Below are 22,306 nucleotides of genomic sequence, written 5' to 3'. Positions count from 1 at the left end.
TTAGAATAAATAGCTCCAATCTGGTAAAAAAAAATACCCCAAAAAACAAAAAACAACAAATTTTAGTCAATAGTTGTAGGCTCTCTCCTGCCCCGTTTCTCCAGCAGATAATCTACCAGAATGCCAGGCTAGGATATTAACGTGAAAGTGAAAAAAGTAACTCAAAGTAGCTTTGGCTAGAAAACAATAAGCAAGATCTGGTGATGGGTAGAATGAGGGGTGCAAAATGGAAAGAGGATTCAAAGTGAAACTTTACATGTGCTCTTGGGAGGGCATTTATGCTTTTCAGTCTTGGCTTTATCATATGAAATACAGCAATAACGGTGGCATGTATATCACAGGGCAGTAGTGGGAATTAAATATGCTGGGTCCTGGTTATTAAAAGGCCAACAAGACTGTACCTGATAAGGGAACTGAGACACAGAAAGGTCAGGTAACCTCAGGGAGATTACAATCTGGTGTGGAGGAGACAGACAAGCAAGTAGTAGGCAATGTGAGCACCCTGTGAGAAGCGTCTCAAGGTAAGCGAGTGCACTATGGGAGGGACCTGCAGGGGGCGTGCTGCCTTAGGTTGGGCTCCCTAGGAACCAAGTCTGAGATGCGGTTCCCGGGTAATAATTGAGGAATGCTCTCAAGTGCACCCTGTAAGGGAATGAGGGAGGCAGGATAGGGCAGGAAGAAGCTGGACAAGAGGTGTGTTTAGCTTAGGGGTTTGCAAACTGGCCTTCAGACCAAATCTGTATTTCTGTAAAGAGTTGTACTGGAACACAGTCACACTTACTTTGTTTACGTATCACTTATGGTGGCTTTTGGGCTATGAAGATGGAGTGGAGTTGTGACCGAGACGGTATAGCTCACAAAGTCTAAAATATTGACTATCTCTGGCCCTTTACAGAAAGGTTGCAATCCCTGGTTTAGCTGAGTCTAGCCTCAGCCTGATCCCAGGGGAAGCTCTGGAGCACAAACAGCATCAAAGAATCGTCGCAGCTGAAGACAAGGTGCGTGGCCTTTTGTACATTTGCGCAGGGCAGACTTTGGGACCTCGTGCTTAGAAAGGGCCCCAAAACTGGAGATAAGGAGAGAGGTCTAGGCTGGAAATACAAATTTGTGAGTCGTCAGGATACAGATGGTATTTAAAGCCTAGTATTTAAAGTCTGGTACTTAAAGCCTGAATGAGATCATCCAGAGAATGATTATAGGTGTAGAAGGGATCTTCTGAGCCTTGAGGCATACCGATGTTTAGAGGTCAGGAGGTGGAAAGGATCTAGGAAAGGAGATGCAGAAGGAGAGGCCTATGAAATAGGAGAAAAACTGAGAAAGTGGTTTCCTAGAAACCAAGTAAAGAACACATTTTAAGGAAGGAGTGACCAAGCTGTGACAAATACTGTTAGCGAAGTAGTAAGTTTAGGGGCAGGATGTGGGGACAGGATGGTTGCACCCAGAAGTCCACAGGGAGTCTGTGAGCTCAAGGTGGGTGAGAGGAGCTGCCCAAATATGCAAATACACACACACACACACACACACACACACACACACACACACTCTCACATCATGCATATGCAGCCACACTGGTGTCTTTATCTGGGGCTAGTGAGTCTAGGCTGGTATAGAGACGAGGTGGGGGAAGGTAGAAGTTAATTTTTGACAAGAGCAGTTTCAGTGGAATTACATGAGCAACAGCCTGACAGAATGAGTTAAAGAGAGAGGGAAGAAATTGGAGACAGCAAGCATAAACAACATTTTCTAGGAGTTGTGTTGAAAAGGGGCACAGAGAAATGGAGGGATAGCCAGAGAATTACGTACAGTCAAGGGAGGGGTTTTGTTTTAAGACGGGAGAAACTGCATCATGTTAGTGGAAGTGATCTAGGAGAGAGGGAAAATCGATGACGCAGGAGGGGAGAACTACTAGTGGGACATTCTTGAATTGATGAGAGGATATGGCACTTGAAGCAATGAGAAGAGGCTCATGGACAGTTTGTCCACAGCACAGAAGACAAGGCAGAGCTTGCATGCACAGACGAAAGTAGGTTGATGGATAGGGTGGTGGGAGCTCAAGGAAGTTCTCTTGATGGCTTCTATTTTCTCAATGAAATAGGAAGCAAGACCATCCGCTGAGAGAGAGTAGAGGTTTACAGAAGGAGAGGAAAGGGTAAAGTGGTCACCCAGTAGAGTGGCTAATTTTATATCTTCTACAGCTCCTTCGTTACTTCGACAAGTATGTTCTCAGTGTCTATCATGTCCCAGGCACTTTGATAAACACCAAATGTTTCTTGAAAGAAGTGTGGCTATAAAACACCCGAAGCATGTTTTAGGCCTGGAGCTGAGTGCAGCTTGCAGAGCAGGAGAAGCGGTGATTCAGACAGAAGAAGCCAGAAGCCTCTCTTCGGGGCCATTGCAGAAATCTCCTAACTGGTTTCTTGGAATCCATTTGGTTGAGTCATTTTCCTGAAACACAAGTCTGATCATGTCACACCTTTTCTTTACATCCCTCAATGATGGTATACAAGAACTTGTGACAAACTGCTTCTAAGGAAGAAAACAGAACACTGGGATGCAGAGACTTACTTTTTAAGTATACACTTGTATAGTGTTTGGAGAAAAAAACATATATTCACTATTCAAAGCAAAACCAAGCCGCCTCCTCAAAAAACTTTCTATGGCTTTCCACTGCCCTTAGGGGGAAAGAAAATCCTTGGTCTATAATGCTCTGCGCAGTGTGGCCACGCCGTATTGATTTCTCTTCCTTTGGCTCTCTCCAATGCAGCGACACTGGCCTCCAACTCGGCTGGGCGACTGAGGCTTTCACACCGGCTTTTCTTTCTGCTTCTCTCATTCTTACTCCCATCAGATGAGGAAGGAGCCAGCGCCCAGCCGCCGTCTTGGCCTTCCCTGTAATAGAGGCGGAGAGTGACACTGTCGGCATCCCTTGGTTCAGAGGGCGCCGCGTGAGAGAGAGAGATGGGTTGGGGTCGCACCACCTTGCCCACAAGGTCGGACGGTTCAGGGACACGGTGTGATGGATCTCGTCTCTCCTAGAAGGCCTTTGCGGGGTGGGGGTGGGGGCTGGAGCCAGGCGATGGATTTGCCAGGTGTGAGTCAAAACATGGTCTCCTCCCCCTCAAAAGAGGAAGCCTGAACCACTGGCTGTGACAAAGGCTACAAGGCAAAGACGCCGTGACCTGCCCCGTCTCGTACCTCTTGCGTCTGCCGGGCGACAGCAGCGCTGGGAAATTGATCCGGAGAAGCAGGCAGCACTACTAGCAAAGCGCGCCGGCCTAGCGCCGGCGCACTCCGGACCCTGAGTCGGGCGCACCCAGGTCCCGCCCTGGGGCGGGCCCGCGCCCCCACCCCGCCCCCCGCCTCTGCGTGCGCACCGCCTAGAGCCCGCCTCCGTGAAAGACTGCCCGGCGCATGCGGTCGGGCTGGTGCACTGGCTGCCGGGGGCTCAGCGTGAGCGTCGCCCTCTCAGCTCTTAAGCCAACGGCAGGATTTAAAGCCGGCCTCAGGTAGGCTGACTCCAGGGATCCCGCGGGAGCTGTTCTCCCGTGCAGGAGTCGGAGACAGAAGCAGAGCCCGGCGCGGGACAGCCCCACCGCCGGTGACAGACACAGCTCCCACCAATCAGGGGTGAGGTGGCCCGCCGGCCTGCCCAATGGGCTGCGTGCCTAAAGGGAGTGGGGCGGGCGGCCAGGCCGGCGAGGAGCCGGCTCCCGCGCACGGGGCCGCGTGGCCGGGCGCCGCCGGGGAGACCGGCCGCGGGGGGCGTGGGGCGACGGGGGAAGGCCGCGGGTCCCGGGCTGCGGGTCCCGGCAGCGCCCATTTCAGCGCGGCCTGGCTCGCCTGACCAGGGTGCCAGGGTGGCTTGTGGGACGGAGAGGGCCGTAGAGGCTCGGGAGCCCCCTCTGCCCAGCCAGCCCCAAGCAGCTCGGCGGTCGCCGCTCCATTCGGACTGCCGCGGCCCTCGCCCTCCGGCCTTAAGGCACGGCCTTAGCTTCGTTAGAGGGGGATCAAGGTCCGAGCCACGCCCGCCGCGGTGGGGGATGGGCTCGGCGGCCTGGCTGCGGCCCCCTCCGGCGTGCCCGGACTTCGGCGGGCGGAGGGGGCCTGGGAGCTCGCGGAGCCGGACGGCCTCCAGGTGCTGGGGGAAGGTCGGCTTCGGCCCCACAGCTGGCCTCCTTACTTACCGGCTGCCCAGAACGAAGATGCTGCATTTTAAAGAAGTTCACTACGTGTGCGTGGCGCACTTACGTCCACACTCATTATAATTTTGAATCCTCAGCAGTCCTGTGACACAGGCGATGCGGAGATTCTCAACCCCGTTTAACGGATGTGAGGACTTGGGCTTCAGGCGGCTTCTGTGACTTGACAGGTCCCAGTACACAAGTGGTGGAGCTGGAACTGGATCTCGGCATTTAATAACAACATCTTTGTTGTTGTGTCATCTTTGATGAATTCCTTTGATGCATCTTGATTTCTGTTACTTTTGTGCTTGAAAACCTTCCCATGTCTCTCATCACCTTCAGACTAAAGTTCAGATTGAGCACTCAAGTTGCCCCATGATTTGGACCCTTGCCTAAATTTCCTATTTATTTCCCACCATCTCCCCCTCACCCCCTCACCCCCAGTGTCTTTCCTTGGCCCTCCCTCTGTGTTCTGTAGATAGCTGTACCTTCCTGTCCACGCTGTTCCCTTTCCCTTAAAGGCCGTTGCAAGTCTCAGGTCAACACAGCAGCAGCCATCTGGTTCCTCTCCTCCCTTCACTCCTCTCACCTTTCTCTGATGGGCCATGGTCCTTACCCTGGTCTTGCTACTGAAAGCTTTCTGCTCTCCTTTTCCATTTATACCTGTCACACATCATCCCTCTGCTTCCTACCATCACTGGATTGATTACTCATTTATTTGTAAATGTTCTGTCTTTCTAAATGGACTGCAGCTTGAGCTGTGGGCCCAAATCTGAATAATTTTTGTAGTCCCCGAAGTGTCTAGCACAGTAGCACTTACCTACAGGGTAGTCCATACATGGGGGTGACTGGGTCCCATCAGCCTCTCCTGCCTGGCCTCTTGAGTACATTAGAATATTTATTGCAGGGCACTGTGGGGGACTGCAGGCATCTCCCCTAAAGAGAGGTGTTGTCTTCTTAGAGTAAAGTTGGGGCCAATCAAATGCAAATGGATGAGATGAATCTTCTATAGAAGTAACCCACTCTATAACCCACGCAGGATGGCTGAGGAATTTCTGGAACATCCAAAATTTAGTCAGTGAGTCCAGGGTATAGTCTCAGGGATATGCCTGGTTAGGATGTCTCTAAAATGTAGCCAGGTCTGATGTTCACATGTCAGTAAGGCACTGTTCAGCTGTGAAGTGACAGAGCAGTGTTTCCCCCAAATATTAGGGACTTGGGGTCAAACAAGTTTAGGGAAACTGCTGACTGTATATCCCTTTTGGGAGATCACAGTGCACATTAGCTTATTAAAGGCTCCCAGAGGTCTTGCATTAAAGAAACCAGTTGACTGTTTAACCAGCATTTCTCTGATTTATCTGTCCATAGAGCCCTTTTTGGGTATCCCACGTGCATTTTGACGAAACCGAGGAGCATGCTTTTGGGAGTGCTGCAACAGAATAGAAAGAGCAGGACATGGTTGGGTCTTTTCCTTGCTGTCTGAGGGGGGAAGACATTCTGAGCATTCTCATCTCTTTGCCAAGTATGTTTATTCCTGCCTTGGGGAGGAGCAGAGCGGAGCAGGGAGGTGGAATGCTTCAAGCAGAACTGCCCAGTTTCCTTGTTCCCTTCTTAGCTTATTTTTATTATAATTTGGCTTCACAAGAAGTGTTCCCAGAGGAGGAAAATGTCCCAGACCATATGCCAAAGCAAGCATTCTCTTCTTGTGATTGTGTTTCTCATTTTGATCACATTCGGGTGTACTGACCAAATGCTATTTCTGAGCCTCCAAAACAGGGGCCAGTGATCGATTCTCCCTGGCGAGCCTGTTGCTGTCTGTCTGCTCACCTCTTGCCCCTGCTGTTCTTGCGTCCATCCGTCTCTTTTATCTCTCATGAAGTCTGTTTCTTCCATTCCCTGCCACAACTGTCCGGCTCTTAGGGTTTAATTTAATCTCCCCTCTCCTTGAGTCCTCTGCCCATTATGTGCTCAGACTGGTTTATTGTCGGATGTCTGTTTCCTCCAATATATATAGTCTCTCTTCATGGCATACCTGGGAGAGATTGCTGGCAAGGAGCAAGTTATTACATTTCAGAAGAGAGCTACCTTTAATTAAAAGACCTTTAGTTTTAACTGCTACTCCTTTTAAATGTTGAAGTTCTTTTATGTGGTCTTCTATAACCTAGAGGAGCTGTGTTTTCTTGGCGATAAATTTTAGTTTAGCCAAAGACATTATCTCTTTCATGGGGAATTGGAGTGCTCATCCAAGATTGAAATTTTTTTCTCCATGTAGGGAAGCACCTGCCTGACAACCCAGTGTCTGGCGGCAGTGTCAGCCAGCATTGGGGGCATAATGTTCTATCAACAGAGCTGGCTTTTTTAAAAAAATTATGTTGGCTCTCGAGGTTGTTAGCTGTCAAAGTTTTAAACAAAAGCTGCATTATTTAATTAGCAGTTGTTTTTCAAGTCATACTTGACTAAAGCCATTGAGTGATCCAAGAAACATTTGTTAGGATCCCATATAACAACCTTCCAAAGTCATGTGACAGATAGGGAAACCGAGGCTCCTAGAGACTTCATGGCTGGTAAGTGGCAGAGCCAGGATTTGAACCCAGATCAGTTTGATTTGTTGAGGTATGTTTTTTCTTTTTCCCAGGTCAACAAGTAAAATGAAGTACATTCTAGTTACTGGTGGTGTCATATCAGGAATTGGAAAAGGAATCATCGCCAGCAGTGTGGGCACAATACTCAAGTCGTGTGGTTTACATGTAACCTCCATTAAAATTGACCCGTATATTAACATTGATGCAGGAACATTCTCTCCTTATGAGCATGGTAAGCAAAATGCATTTCTTTTTTCTTGTTTAAAAATAATCATGTAATATGTGAGAGAAAATGTCAGCCCCTGGAAATTGTGTGTATTTTGCATTCCATGACCTCCACTTCCTGCCTTCTGAGAGGGGTCCTTAGCATAGCAGAGTGATGCTTTTCTCAGTTGGACAGAGAAGAAGCAGAAATCTTAATAGGCAATGGAGTGATTAGAGTTCAGTGGTTTCTGTATTAGGAATGATATTTTAGGTAGCTGAATGAAAGTTTGTCTCTTCTCTTGAAGAAAGATATCTGGTGACACAGTAACTTTCTTCAGATATTTGAGAAGAGGGATTATGTTTATACTTTGTGGCCCCAATCTTTAGGAATAGGATGGGTGGAGAGAAGTTGTAAGGCCATGGATTTTGGCCCAGTGTAAGATCTTTATAATAGTAAGTGCTCTCCAAAAGTGGGGTGAAGATTTTGTGAGTTCCCTTTGGTAGAGGTGTTCAGACAGAGGCCAAAGGACCACTTGTAGGGATTCAGGCAACGGATAGATGTTGAATTTCGATGATCTGTATGCTTGAGATTCTGCTTTGCTAACAGAGTTTGGATAGTAAAAACAAGCATCCTTCAAGGTGAGTGAAAAGGAGAAACCGTTAAGGTAGGGTAGGAAAACGGCACTATACTTCTTTGTTATTGCTGATTACTACCAACTGTGTGATGAGTAACTGTGTCTGAATCGCCTAAGAGTAATTTCTTAAAATTGGGGGTAGATGTACTATTGAGACATGTTAAAAAATACTTCTCAAGTATTTATTTGTTTGTTTGTTTGTTTCTTTATTTTTGGCTGTGTTGGGTCCTCGTTGCTGTGCACGGGCTTCCTCTAGTTGCAGTGAGCGGGGGCTACTCTTTGTTGCGGTGCGCGGGCTTCTCGTGGTGGCTTCCCTTGTTGCGGAGCACAGGCTCTAGGTGCGCGGGCTTCAGTAGTTGTGGCACGTGGGCTCAGTAGCTATGGTTCGTGGGCTGTAGAGCTCAGGCTCAGCAGTTGTGGCGCACAGGCTTAGTTGCTCCGCAGCATGTGGGATCTTCCTGGACCAGGGCTCGAACCCGCATCCCCTGCCTTGGCAGGCGGATTCTTAACCACTGCGCCACCAGGGAAGTCCGTCAAGTTTTTAAATTGTTTTCATACTCCTACTTTCTAATGTGAAGTAAAAATCTATGAGTGTCATCAGAGCAAAAATCTTTATGTAATAAATAGTGTCAGGAAGGATGGAAAAAATTGGAGCAATATTTCGGCATTCCTGAGAGCAGAGAATGAGGGAAAAACAAGACCATTTTTACTTTCCTATTTTGGGGCTTGTCTCCCATTGTGATGGTAGGAAGGCCCTGTTTGGGGCAGAATTTCTAGAATGACATTTCAAGGAATGATTGTTAAACAAAGGAATAGGAGGAAACTTGAGCAATTTCACACCTTTGTTTTGGACTAAAGTGTGCTCCAAAAGCCGATTTTTATAATCAACACGACTGTAACATATATACCTTGTTTAAGTTTTTGGATCAAATCCTACTTTTATCACATTCAAACCTTTCTCTGCTCAGGTAGGAGACTTGAGACAAAAGTTCTTTTTCTTTAGGTGGCAGATGCCATACCATGTAAAGTTCCCTGTGTCTTGCTTGGCTGTAGTTTCCTTCTGTTCATTCCATGCTGTTTCATGACAGAATCTTCTAATTCAGACTGAGTTTGGCGATAAACTGGAAGTATGGAGTTAACCTTTTGCAGAATGATTGGCGATTTTTCTTTCTTGTCATATTTACTTTTCTGGAAATAAATTTCCCTGCTTCCTGTCAAGTTAATGCAGACTTTGTTCTTTTCAAGTGTTTTATTTGGGGACTCAAGTTGTGCCATGGTATTTGTATCTTTCGCGCACCCTAACCATTATCACCGTTCACTGCAGGTGAGGTTTTTGTGCTGGATGATGGTGGGGAAGTAGACCTTGACCTGGGTAACTATGAACGTTTCCTTGACATCCGCCTCACCAAGGACAATAATCTGACTACTGGAAAGATCTATCAGTACGTCATTAACAAGGAACGCAAAGGAGATTACTTGGGGAAAACCGTCCAAGGTAATACTGGATTTGCCTTCAAGGTTTAAAAGTCTTAGCCAGTTTAATTTCTTTTGTGTATAAAAATGTGCCTTTTGTGCAATTTCATCATGAAAGTATCAAGGTATTGTTACTGAACCATGTCTTCAGTTGAAAATTCAGAGTTGCATGGCTGTTTACTCAAAAAGTAACTTGAGTAGGCTCCCGCCTCTCTGTGAATGGCATTGAAGCTGACAGTCCAGCTTCATGATTTGGGTAATGAGACAGGCGTTAATACCCGTGGATGAAGATGGCCTGGAGCCTCAAGTGTGTGTTATTGAGGTTTGTTGAGTCTGTTTGGAACTCCGTGGTACTTGCGCATGTGACCAGGTGTACATTTTCTCCTCCTTAGTCACCCATCAGCAACTGATAAGCCAGTTGCATGTGAAACCCTTGACCCTCCTAAGGGCAGCATGGCAGGTAAGGGCACAGTTACCGTCACGTGGAGTGGCTGCACCATCGAAAGCAATACTTCGTTCATGCAGTTCTCCTTTTTCAGCATTTATACGTTTGCTTAGTATGAATTGTACCGATAAGAGTGGCATGACGCATTTTCGTCTGTCTCTTGAGAAAGTCAGGTGACCCGACCTTCAGCTTTCCTCTGGCAGGAATGTTCATCCCTCTGAATGAGGCTTTTTTGGTTTTAGTTTCTGTTGTTTTTCCACAGTGATGAGTGTGAAGTGATGACAGCAGCTAGGTGAGGGCAGTCAGCCAGACGGTGTATGTTGTGCATCTGGGACGTTCTGTGTATAGACAGGGAGAAGGAAAAGGACTCCCATTGTGTCCATTGGCCTTTGGGTTGGTCATGGGTTAGAGGGAGTCTGAGCAGCAGGTCTCTGGGTCCTCCTGAGCTTTCACCAGTGCAGCGTCTGTCTGTCTGCTGGGTGGAGGTTTTGCACAGTGATCATTTGAGGCTAGCGCTGCTTTTCAAAAGTGGGTGTTGGAAGGCCACAGGTCTAGTATGATGGCATAAGTCCAGATCTGGGGGCTTGCTGAAGAGTGGCTCTCATCTGAGTTATGAGAATAAATCTGCTTTTGACTTTGGACTTTACTGGACTGAAGGCTGAGGGTCACGCTGACAGCTGTCTCTCCCCTGGGGCCACCCTGGCCGGATTCTGGGCTAGGGGGTCATGTGTAGGTCTTAGCTCTGCCACTTAACCAGCTTTGTGAACATGGGCAGATTACTTCCCCTCTTTGAGGTCTAATTTCCTTTTCTGTGAAATGGGGATAATAACAGTACCTACCTATCCGGGTTGCTGGGAGAATTAAAGGAGCTCAGTCAGTCGAGTATTTCTCTTGAGTTCCCAACACAGAACGGGATCAATTAAGAGTTGCAGTGATCTTGATCATTTTGCTGTTCTAGGCCTCTAGTGTATTAATTCATTTGTTCACTCATCAGCGATTTCTTGAGTGCCCAGTGTGGTCAGACCCTTGCTGATACTGGGAGTGCATGATGAACAAGCCCAGTGAGGCCGTTGTCCTCATGGAGGTTACCTTCTGGGAGAGAAAAAACCAAACTGGTGAAGTGAGTTGTCTGATAGGAGCTGAGAAGGAACTAAATAGAGTGAGGGGAGAGAGAGAGAGAGAGTGGTGTGGAAGGCAGTCTGGACAGGTGGTCAGGGAAAGCCTCCAAGAGAGGGCGTTTGAGCTGGGAGGCCAGCCCTGGGAAGAGCAGAAGGGGTGCTCGGCGCGGACCCAGGGCCCCGGCTGCAAGGGGGCTGGTCAGGGACCAGGAGGGAGACTTCCTGCACTGAGACCAAGGGGCAGGTGGGAGAGGTGGGCTGCAGCCAGGTTCCACGGGGCCCCCTGAAGGGCCACGGCATAGAGGTTGCATTTTACTCAGAGCCGTGGGAGGCCATTCGGGAGTTTAAGCCTGGGAGTGGTGAACTCTGAGTTGCATTTTAAAAGGCCACTCTGGCTGCTGTGTGTGGAATAGGCAATATCCTGTGCTTGAGGCACTGCCGGTTCTGTACATAGCAAGTTAAACAGCAGTCTCTGCCCCTTAGGAGCTGGCCTTCTGAGCCCCACGACTGTGGTCTAAAAAGAGCCGAGCCACGGCTGGGGTTCATGAGCACCGTCACGCAGGGGCTCTGCTCAGCATCTCCCCTGTGCTCTGTCGCTACATTTCCATGACTTCAGGAAGTAGAAGCTCTTACCTCCAGTTAACGGATAGGGAGATCGAACTTATGAATAGTTAGGTAATTTGCCCAAAGACCCACACCTGACGAGTGGTGGAACTGAGACTTGAATCCAGGCATTCTGGCCCCAGCTGCTGTGCTCCCGACCACTGCTGCACTTCCCTGTCTCTGCAGTAGATTATCTACCCTTGGGTAAGCTGGAAATGTAAAGGGTCCTGGTGCTCCCTTGTCCTTGAAAAAGGGTGTGATATGCTCCCCCCCCACCGCCCCCAGCTGTAAGCAGTAGGAGTGGCCAGGGTAGATTCTGCTTTGAGGCCACTGCTCTGGGGTGGCTCAGGTCACCCCTCGAGTCCCTACTCTCCTGTGGGGCTTCTAGTCACAACCAGGAAATCTGGAAGGGAGGCCGGGGGTAGTGTGATTTGTTAAGGGCATTGGAGAGGGGTCTCGAAAATACTGTTACGGCCCACTGCTACTCTGCAGTTTGTTGTCACAGAGGGTGTGTCTGCCTCAATTGATGCGGATGGGACGGGATGGGACGTGTAGGTCACGTATGTCCTTTCTCTTCCTCAGTAGTCCCGCACATCACAGATGCGATCCAGGAGTGGGTAATGAGACAGGCGTTAATACCCGTGGATGAAGATGGCCTGGAGCCTCAAGTGTGTGTTATTGAGGTTTGTTGAGTCTGTTTGGAACTCCGTGGTACCTGCGCATGTGACCAGGTGTACATTTTCTCCACCTTAGCCACCCACCAGCAACTGATAAGCCAGTTGCCTGTGAACCCCTTGACCCTCCTAAGGGCAGCGTGGCAGGTAAGGGCACAGTCACCATCACGTGGAGTGGCTGCACCATCGAAAGCAATACTTCGTTCACACAGTTCCTAAGAGTGGCATGACGCATTCTCGTCTGTCTCTCGAGAAAGTCAGGTGACCTGACCTTCAGCTTTCCTCTGGCAGGAATGTTCATCCCTCTGAATGAGCCTGTTTTGGTTTTAGTTTCTGTACTCCTGCTTTGCTGATCCTAGCTGTTGGATCTCCGTGTTCCTGTGAAAACAGGAGACTCAAAAGTTCCAGCAGTTGGTTTATAACTGCTTTTTAATATAGAAGTTATTTATGGCTAAGTAGATAAGATTTTGATTTCTTTGCTTTGTGACTCTTCATACAAATAAAATTCCTAGTGCGTCTTTCACCTGACCGTTTTCTTGAAATGATGTGGAAAGATCCATGATAACCTTGGGGAATGTTGAACCTATCATAAAAAGTAATCTTTTAGCACAAAGAAAAACGTCCAGTGTCAGTATGTTAAATGACATTTTATAGGCCCAGGGAGTCTGCGTTACACTGTTACTGATCATTGAATTGAGATGACAGAGTATGGTTGTTAGACACCTGAACCACAAAAGGAAGGTTTAGTGCTTAACCTCTAAATTAACTTTGTTCTTCTAGCTTGGTGGGACAGTAGGAGATATAGAAAGCATGCCCTTTATTGAGGCCTTCCGTCAATTCCAGTTCAAGGTCAAAAGAGAGAACTTCTGTAACATTCATGTCAGTCTAGTTCCTCAGGTAAGGCATTCAGAGCTTTACTTTGGGGGATGGAGAGGAGGGAGGAGAGGATGGTTTTCATTCCTTATCTGTTTCAAATATTTGAGGTGCAGGAAGCAGGGAATAAAACACTTCTTTGTGAATTTTAAATTATTATAATCATACTTTTTGAAAAGATCAAATGGAAAACATTTGGAAAATTAATCAGGGAAATTACAGTTAAAGACAGTGGGTTGCATGTGTCCATTTGTCTTTACTATGTGATGAAACTCCACTACAACTGGAGTAGAGGGAATTTCTTTTTAAGGCAAAAATTCACAAAGATAAAATACTCTGAATGGAGTCAGTAGTGACAAAAATTAGGAAGGCAGAAAGCAGATGGCCATGTAGAAATGGACTGAGCAGACCTGGGAGAGCTGGATTCTAAGCCTGCAGCGGAGAAAGCAGGGAAGCAACCCTGCTTGCCCTGCAGAACCCCAAAGACTCAGGAATGGGCAGCACCGGGCACCTCTGGGGCTGGGGGTGGGACTCGTTATAACTACCGTTTCAGAAGCACTTAGACCCTGGCATCCCCTTCCCTGTTATGCACAATTGGGCATCAGTCCCTCTCCCATCTTGGCAGAGAATGTAGGCTTTCTCTGGATGAGCAGGCACTAGGGACAGTGTGATTTCTGCTACTTGATTTGCAGAATCATCACAGCCAGGCAGGGACCGTCTACGTAGGAGATTGTAAGATTCTTCTTGGGGTATGCAACTAACCCAGGAGAAAACACACTGCCCTCAGAGGCTCCTCAGTGAAAACAGACCAGCCAGATTCCCGCAGTGAGGACCCTGGTGGGCAAGGTCACCCACTCGGAGAACTTCCGGTTAGCTTTTAGAGTGAGCCGGCAGCCGGTGATCACCAGACATTTGGAGAAAGCATTTAGCGTGTAAGAGACCTGAACAACAGAAAAAACAGAGGAAATTGAGGCTCTGCAGGGAGTAGGAAAAGGAAACCTTAGAAAAAGAAAACAAAGCAACATATCAGTAATATCCTCAGAATTAAGAGGAGGTAAACTGCATCTGTTAAACGAGAGCTGGGTACCTTAAGAAGAGAACATTCCGAGGATAGATAAGAATTCCTGGGAATTAAAAATCGGATAGCAGGAATGAAAAAGAAGTTTAAGGAAATACCCAGGAAGTAGAGAAGAAAGGTCAAGAGAGAGAAAATAGGAGAGAAAAGGCAAGAGAATTAGAGGCTGGTCTAGGAGTTCTGATCCAAATAACGGGATTTTCAAAAAAATAATAGAAATGGAGAGGGAAGTGTGATGTGAACCAGAGGTCAACAGACAGGCCAAATCAGCCCACCCTCTGTTTTTGAAAATGAAACAGCTATGCCCATTTGTATTAAAACATTAATAAGAACCTACTGTATAGCACAGGGAACTCTACTCAATACTCTAATGACCTATATGGGAAAAGAATCTAAAAAAGAGTGGATATATATGTATATATGTATAACTGTTTCACTTTGCTGTACAGCAGAAACTAACAACATTATAAATCAACTATACTCCAATAAAAATTAATTTAAAAAAAATCAGAGTTGGGTAGTTGTGACAGAGACTGTGGCCCACGAAACCTAAAATATTTATTGTCTGGCCCTTTATAGAAAAAGTTTTCTGATTCCTGATCTAAATAATTCAAGGAAATTTCCAGATAGAAGTTTCTAGATTGGAAGGGCCCACTGAACGCTCAGCCTATTAAATGAAAAATGACCCCCACCAAGGCACATTGTTGTGAAATTTTGGAATAATGGGGCAGAAATTCTAAAAAGAACTCTAAAGAAAAAAACCAAGAGTCATTATGGCATTAGACTTCAACAGCAATCCCGAAAGCTAAAAGACAGTGAAGCTGTTTCCTTAAAAATTCTTAGGGAAAATGACTTCTAACTTAGAATTCTGTACCCAACAAATGTATCTTTAAGTGTGAGAGGAGAATAAAGAAAATTTAGTACATAGAAAACTCAGCATATCAACAAAACCAAAAAACCAACTAAGGAAAACAAATAATTGGGCCAGAAAGGAAAAGTTATGGCACGTGGTTTTCATGGTACACAGTATGTAAATACTCAAAAGTATGTAAACACTGAAGAGGGATCGTGAAATAGGGGTTGCATACACAGGTCAGGGCGTGTAATGGGGGCAGGGGAATGAAAAGAGTGGATTCCTTACCCAACAGGAAGTCAATAGAAAATGCCTCAAACTAAATGTCAAAGAAGTAGCAGGAAAGCATACTAGGAGGATCATCCAAGAGTGCGAAAGTGAAGGACCTACGGTGTAGCACAGGGAACTGCGTTCAGTATCTTGCAATAACCTATAATGGAAAAGAATCTGAAAAAAAAATATATATATATATATATATCACTTTGCTGTACACCTGAAACTAACATAACATTGTAAATCAGGTGTACTTCAAATAAAAAGAAAAAGTGAAAGAGTGGCTATCTCTAGGGTTTGGAAAGGGGAAAGGGTAGACAGGGCTGCTAACTACTGCTGTTAGGACAAACCGTACAGAACTACTTGACTCTCAAATATATGCATGTGTAACTTTGACAAAAATAAAAACTAAACTAGGTAAATGGTCAAATTATCTATTATAAAAAGAGGTTCGGGGAAAAGTCACAGCTGAAAATGCCTTTTCATAGAGAAATTAACTTTTTTTTCCTTCTGTAAAATAGCCAAGTTCAACAGGGGAACAGAAGACTAAACCCACCCAGAACAGTGTTCGGGAACTCAGAGGGCTTGGGCTTTCCCCAGATCTGGTAAGATTTCCTGGTTACCTCGTTTCAGAGTGATCTTATCTGTCTAATTAAGATCACGCCTCCATGGCAGCCAAAACCTTTTCTTGGCCCCCATTTAGTTAGCCAAGCCGATGGTGGAGAAGTAGGGTTAGTGCTGAGTGAACTGGGTTGTGGTTTGCAAAGATTTTCTTACCTGGTGTGTGTGAGGTCCTGTCTTCTCTTCCCAGCCAATCATTCATTCTCCTGTCCCTCCTACCCAAGAACATCGGTTGAGGAAAACTCCAGTTGGCTCATTAATCTGTCTGTCCTGCCGCTCTCTCATGCTTCTCCAACTTGGGATTTAGGAATTTCAGTTCTGAAAACAAGTAACATTTTTACAGTTTATGTGCATCGTGCTAGGAGTTAACATTTTCATCCAGCTTGACAATGTGGTGTCTACTTTAATTTCAGTCAGGAGAAAAAACCCAATTTTGTAACCCCTTGTGTCCATCCAAATGTCTAGGTTGTGTGCAGGTGCTCAAATCCTCTCGACACATCAGTGAAAGAGAAAATATCAATGTTCTGCCATGTTGAACCTGAACAAGTAAGTAGAAATCCCATCTTCACATAACTTATTTTTTGCTGCTAATTATCCTAATGTCTCTTAGCCAGTTTCATGAGCCTTGTTGTTATTTCATAATTTGAGACAGTAAACTGTTCTGTAGAGGAACTGACACCCACCGGCCCTGTGATTCTCCATCACCTTATTTTCTGTGGTTCCCCGAACATCTTTTACCTCTCCTGTCTGTCCCCGCTCCTTGTACTGTTTGCTCCAGCCATGCAGAGTGGGTGTTCCCCTCTCCCTGTAATAGGCCTGGCAATCTCCTATTCATTTTCATCCTTTGGAGCCCAGCTAGGACACAGTATTGTCTGAGTAGCTTTACCTTCCAAACCTCCTCAAACCTCAAGGTTAATCTTCTCTGAGTGACCTGTGTGTCTCACAGGTCCTGGTGGTAAGCCTGTCATACTGCCCCTTAGTGTGTAAGTGTTCCTGTGTGTCTGTGTGTCTGTGTGTTCGTCCGTGTTTGTCTCTCCTCATAGACTGAGCTTCTTGAGGGCAAGGATCACTTTATTCAACTTTATATTCCTGTTGCCTGCTGTCTAAGGTGTTGTAGGCCCTAAACATATAGTCTTTTTTGTTACTTGTGCTAATGGAGGTTACCTATGGTACAGGAAATTCAACATTTTGGAACCTGTGATATTTCTAAGTGTGGTGTGTGTAATGGAAATTCCAGTGGTGGTAAGTTGGGATTGTGGCTTTGATCAGGTTTGGCTGAAGGGGAGAGTAGAAGGGAAGTTGAGGTCAAGGAACGTATGATTAGGTTATGGATGTTTTGTTCTACTGCTAGGTTATTTGAGGATCAGGAGACTAAGCGGGGAGCCCACCTGGCCTAGAGAGGAGTGGATGAGGGAGCAGGGTTAAAATAAGAGAAATCCGGGCTTCCCTGGTGGCGCAGTGGTTGAGAGTCCGCCTGCCGATGCAGGGGACACGGGTTCATGCCCCGGTACGGGAACATCCCACATGCCGCGGAGCGGCTAGGCCTGTGAGCCATGGCCGCTGGGCCTGCGCGTCCGGAGCCTGTGCTCTGCAATGGGAGAGGCCACAACAATGAGAGGCCGGCGTACCGCAAAAAAAAAAAAAAAAAGATCTAAAATAAGAGAAATCCATTCACAAGGCTTCTAGGAGTATGGGAGAGAATATAAAACAATTAAAGTCATCGCCCTGGCATTAAAGTGAATAGAGCAAGAGGAAAGCCTTTGACTATTAGAAGCAGCTGTCCTCTCCATCTCCACGATGGCTCAAGCTTCAGGGTGTGAGGGTAGCCTGACACCTGAGATCAGTGTTCCTGGACACAATGCCTGAGCCAGGAGCCCATCAAAGGGATTCTGCTTCGTACTAAGTACATGGAACATCAGAATACTTTCATTGTTATGAAGAGCCTTTTTTCATGCACTTCAGTTATTTTAGATATTTCTGTCCCAGCAAGTGAAGGTAATTCAATTCTATAATAGAATAGGTTATCATTAAAATTAGTTACTATTAAAAAATGTGACAGTTGTTTCTATATTTAAATTGGAACTTCACATCTTTTGCCTGTTTTTAATTGGGTTGCTTATCTCATTGAGTGATAGGAGTTCTTTATATATTCTCAGTGCAAGTCTTTTACCAGATATATGATTTGCACATTTTTTTCTCCCAGCTTGTGGTTTGTCTTTTCATTTTCTTTTGGTTTTATTTGTCTTTTCTTTTTTTAATTGAAGTATAGTTGATTTATAATGTGCTAATTTCAGGTGTATGTCTTTTCATTTTCTTAATGGTGTCTTTGGCAGCATAAAAGCTTTTACATTTTGATGAACTCCCAATTTATTCATTTTTTTCTTTATAGGTTGTGCTTATGGTATCATATCTAAGAGCTCTACTTAACCAAGGTCATGAAGATTTTCTTCTGAAGTTTGATAATTTTAGGGCTTAACACATAGGTCTAGGATTCATTATGAGTTAATTTTTATGGATAGTAACTTTTCAGTAAAATTTGCAATTCATGTTTTTGCATGTATAGATATCTATCTCTTCCAGCTCCATGCGTTGAAAGAACTTTCAATAATATTCTACAATTTTCTTTTTAAAGGTGGTTTTTAGGCTTATTTATCTTTGTGAATTGTGTTTTAAATTTATTTATAGGTATTCATAATTTTTGTTACTATGTGAATGGTGTATTTTTAAAAATTATATTTCCTGATTAAATAAGACCCATGTATAGGAAACCCTGCTGACTTCTGCCCATTGATCTCAAGCTTAGCAACCTTACTAAAATTGTTAGTTCTGATTAAAAAAATTTTTTTTTTACTTTTAATTTTTTTGGCTGTGTTGGGTCTTTGTTGCTGTGCGCAAGCTTTCTCCATTTGTGTCGAGCGGGCTTCTCACTGCGGTGACTTCTCTTGTTGCGGAGCATGGGCTCTAGGCTCGCGGGCTTCAATAGTTGTGGCTCACGGGCTCTAGAGCGCAGGCTCAGTAGTTGTAGCGCACGGGCTTAGTTGCTCTGCGGCATGTGGGATCTTCCTGGACCAGGGCTCAAACCCGTGTCCCCTCCATTGGCAGGCAGATTCTTAACCACTGTGCCACCAGGGAAGCCCCGTTAGTTCTGATTGTTTGCCTGTAAATTCCCGTGGTTTTTACGGGTGAGCAGTTATATTATATGCAATTAGTGGCAATTTTTTCTTATTTTCCAATTCATGTACATTTTTTTCTTATCTAATTGTAATAGCTAATATCTCTAGTACACTGTTGAATAGAAGTAGTGATTAGTGACCAGTTTTGCCTGTTTCAGACTTTAAATATTAAGCATTAATATTAAATATCAAACCAAATGATGTTTGCTGTGGGGTTTTTATATTTTCACATTTTCTCTAACACTCCTAATTTACCAGGAGTTGTTATTATGAATTGGTTTTGAATTTTTATTAAATCTGCTTCCACTGAGGTGATTTTCCCTCCCACTTTAATCTATTCATGTAGTGAATTCCACTGTTAAATGTAAGTGGTGTGGGGTGCGGCATGGGCTTTTGAATTTTTAGAAGCTCTCCCAGGTGATGCCAGTGACAGCCAATTTTGAGAACCATTGTTCTTGGGACAGTTCCTACTTGGACATGAATTTTTTTTTTAACTAATTTGTGGTTTGGTTTATGAAGGTTTTTTTTTTTAAGGATTTTTGCATCCATGTTCATAGGAGATTAGCCACTATGTATTCTATTCTTCTTGAGTCAGTTTGGTAATTTATATTTTTTAGAAAGTTGTCGTTTTCTTTGTTTTCAAATTTAAAACAGTTATTTTCCCAAGGTCCTAAGAGCTGGTAGGAGTCCGTCAGCCCAGTTAGTTTTTGTTTGTTTTAATGAACTAACCTTTGCTCATTTTTAAACAGGTGATCTGTGTCCACGATGTCTCGTCCATCTACCGAGTCCCCTTGTTGTTAGAAGAGCAGGGGGTTGTAGATTATTTTCTCCGGAGACTTGACCTTCCTATTGAGAGGCAGCCACGGAAAATGCTGATGAAGTGGAAAGAGATGGCTGACAGGTTTGCTTCATAATAAGGGGCTGGGAGTTCGAGCCTTATTTCTTTTTTTTTCGTAGGAGCTCAGGGAATTCAGCTCTTTCTTACTTGTGCTATCAACTCACGCTAGAAAAGGCCTTCATGGTAAGGGGTGTAAAGAAAGGATCTTAGCCCTCATGTAGCTGCATCATGGGTGAGGAAGTCCCAGTAGAGCTGGCCCGGGTCCCGGGTCTCAGGGAGTTCCGATCACACAGCTATCACCCTTGTCTCCCACGCAAACAGGCCTCCTTGCGGTGGGTTGGCACTGGTATCCGAGGCCCACGTGGATGGCGGGATGTGGCTGGAGCACTCCTGGCTGCTCCCAAGTATCTGAGCTGTGTTTGGGAACATGCTGCTCACCCCATACTACAAAAGGATCGACAAGGGGGTCCGGTCTTTTCTTCCTGCTGCTGTCAAAGCTCATCAGATTGAGAGCTGTCCCCACTCTGCTTGCCTCCTCGCTCTTGCACAGCACCTCACAGATCTTCACACAGCGCCTCGGAGCACTGGGCGTGTGGTGTCGTAGCTGCCGAGTCAGCTGGATGGCACTAATGAGCATTTGTAGAGGGAGCACGCGTGCTGTTGTTCAGCGATACTTATTTTCATTTTGACATTTTCCCTTTCAGTCTGTGTCCATTTGCTTGTATATCATTATGCAGCCACAAAAATGGCACAGTTTTATTTTTGTGTTACTAATTATACTTTATAATGAAAAATTTTAATGAGTACGGACTCTCGTGTGGATGCCCCATAATTTGACTGTTCCCTTCATCACATTAACTCTTGTGAATTGTCTGTGTTTGTTAATTTTTTAACTTAAAAAAAAAAAAGAAAACCAAATTTGGAACGGATTTTGAAGCTATCTCTTTGTAACAGGTTCCAAAATCCTACTTTCTTTACAAAGCCTGCCACGTTGATCTGAAAATTGCTTCCTCTTTACTGTGCAGTACATAGAACACAGACAGTAGTTGCTCCTATCATATTTTTCCCAGACATGTTTTTCTTCTCTTTAAAAGGTGATTTTGACCTCACGGGGGTATGTACATTCTGAGTGATTTGGTGTTTCTTGACTTTTGTGTGACAGATATGATCGCCTGCTGGAGACCTGTTCTATTGCCCTCGTGGGCAAATACACCAAGTTCTCAGACTCGTACGCCTCCGTCATTAAAGCTCTGGAGCATTCTGCACTGGCCATAAACCACAAATTGGAAATCAAGGTGAGGAGGTGTCGCACACGTACAGGGAGGCCGTCTCTACTCTCAGGTGCTGCGTGCACACCTGCTTTGTGTTATTGGAGCTTAGAATTTCTTTTTTAGGAGTCAAAAGGATTTGTGGTTGGCTCCTGGCTGGGAGAGGACAGCCGAGCATTTTCAGGAAATAAGAGAAGATGTAGTCAGAGTAGAATCCCAGAGAGTGACTCCTTGGATCTGAACGTCAGGTGACCCTGGGAATGGGGAGTCCTGGCGGCTAAGCGTGCTGCACAGTTGCTGGCACCTGTACCAGCGTCCCCCCCGTGGAGCTGGGAGGTTTCTCAGGAACAAGTGTCCAGTCACCCAGCCGAGGCCGGGAACACGGGCAGCGCCCGGTGAACGGTGGTCACTGTGCTCTGCTCTGGACGTGCCAGGCAGAAGCTGAGCTGCTGGCGTGTCAGGCTGGAGGCAGTGGAGTGTCGAGGTTCAGGGCAGGGGCTCCAGAGCCAGGCGGCCAGGCCTCCGAGGCTGTGTGATGCTGGGCAAGCTGCTTAGCCCTCTTTGGGCCTCAGTTTTCCCGTCTTTAAAAAGGGTTGTTGGGCTTCCCTGGTGGCACAGTGGTTGGGAGTCTGCCTGCCGATGCAGGGGACGTGGGTTCGTGCCCCGGTCCGGGAAGATCCCACATGCTGCGGAGTGGCTGGGCCCGTGAGCCAAGGCCGCTGAGCCTGCGCGTCCGGAGCCTGTGCTCCGCAACAGGAGAGGCCACAACAGTGAGAGGTGTGCGTACCGCAAAAAAAAAAAAAAAAAAAAAAAGGGTTGTCACAGGGCTCTTATGATAAGAATTGAATGAGTTCATATAAAGTGCTTAGAACTGTACCTGGCAGGGAGTAAGTACCATATGTGTCAGCTCTTCCACTTGTCCCTTTATACCTTTTTTCCAGCAAGGTAGCTCCCAGATGGAGCCTATCAGGAAGAGATGGAAATTAGAAGTGAAGCTGGAGCTCAGTGCTGAGGGGTGTTGACTCGCGGGGGAGGGGGCAGAGCTGATGGCCCCGAGCAGCTGCCCTCGCTGTTGGCACTGGGGTTGGCCTCCTACTTTCCAGGGGCTTCTCGGCATGAAAACGTGGCTTGCTTTATGCTGGTGAACAGGTGCCGAGAGGATGAGCTGTTATATGTGTTTTAAGAATTGTGGGATCTCGTTACCCTGCCCTGACTTACTTTTTTGCTAGTTCTTTCAATCATTCGTTTATTTTATCTCCTTGGAGGTAGCCTGTGCCGATCATGTGTTAGATGGTGGTGGCCGAGAGGGGAATCCGAGTCAGTGAGGTCTCTCAGGTGTGGAGGGAGCAGGCAGAAGAGGGGGCAAACCTGCCCTGGAAGACGTGTGAGGAGGGGCCCGTGGGCAGGTTGGGAAGAT

At 46.1% G+C, this 22,306-nt stretch overlaps 1 protein-coding gene and 1 long non-coding RNA gene across 12 annotated transcripts in view; one reads left to right on the top strand and one right to left on the bottom strand.

The window, feature by feature from the left end:
- Positions 1-2,314: 2,314 nt before the first annotated feature.
- Positions 2,315-3,305, bottom strand: LOC132514889 (uncharacterized). The gene is made up of 3 exons (XR_009538975.1): positions 3,196-3,305; positions 2,566-2,889; positions 2,315-2,445 (listed from the first exon to the last, which is right to left on the bottom strand). It is a non-coding gene; the product is annotated as an uncharacterized LOC132514889 (long non-coding RNA).
- Positions 3,306-3,383: 78 nt separating this feature from the next.
- Positions 3,384-22,306, top strand: part of CTPS1 (CTP synthase 1) — a 30,414-nt gene continuing 11,491 nt past the window's right edge. For 7 of the 11 annotated variants that reach the window (XM_060140390.1, XM_060140387.1, XM_060140388.1 and 4 more), the window contains exons 1-9: positions 3,384-3,506; positions 6,817-6,995; positions 8,927-9,097; positions 11,824-11,924; positions 12,696-12,812; positions 15,511-15,594; positions 16,076-16,156; positions 19,533-19,684; positions 20,784-20,916. In XM_060140390.1, coding sequence (XP_059996373.1) covers positions 3,412-3,506; positions 6,817-6,995; positions 8,927-9,097; positions 11,824-11,924; positions 12,696-12,812; positions 15,511-15,594; positions 16,076-16,156; positions 19,533-19,684; positions 20,784-20,916 — 1,113 coding nt within the window. In that variant the 5' untranslated portion in view covers positions 3,384-3,411. The other 4 variants (XM_060140384.1, XM_060140383.1, XM_060140385.1 and 1 more) reach the window with 4 other exon arrangements.

This window comes from Lagenorhynchus albirostris, chromosome 2, assembly GCF_949774975.1.
Source record: "Lagenorhynchus albirostris chromosome 2, mLagAlb1.1, whole genome shotgun sequence".
Classification (NCBI taxonomy): Eukaryota; Metazoa; Chordata; class Mammalia; order Artiodactyla; family Delphinidae; genus Lagenorhynchus; species Lagenorhynchus albirostris.
The sequence above is the reverse complement of the archived record's forward strand: the minus strand, read 5'-3'. Positions and strand labels throughout refer to the sequence as shown.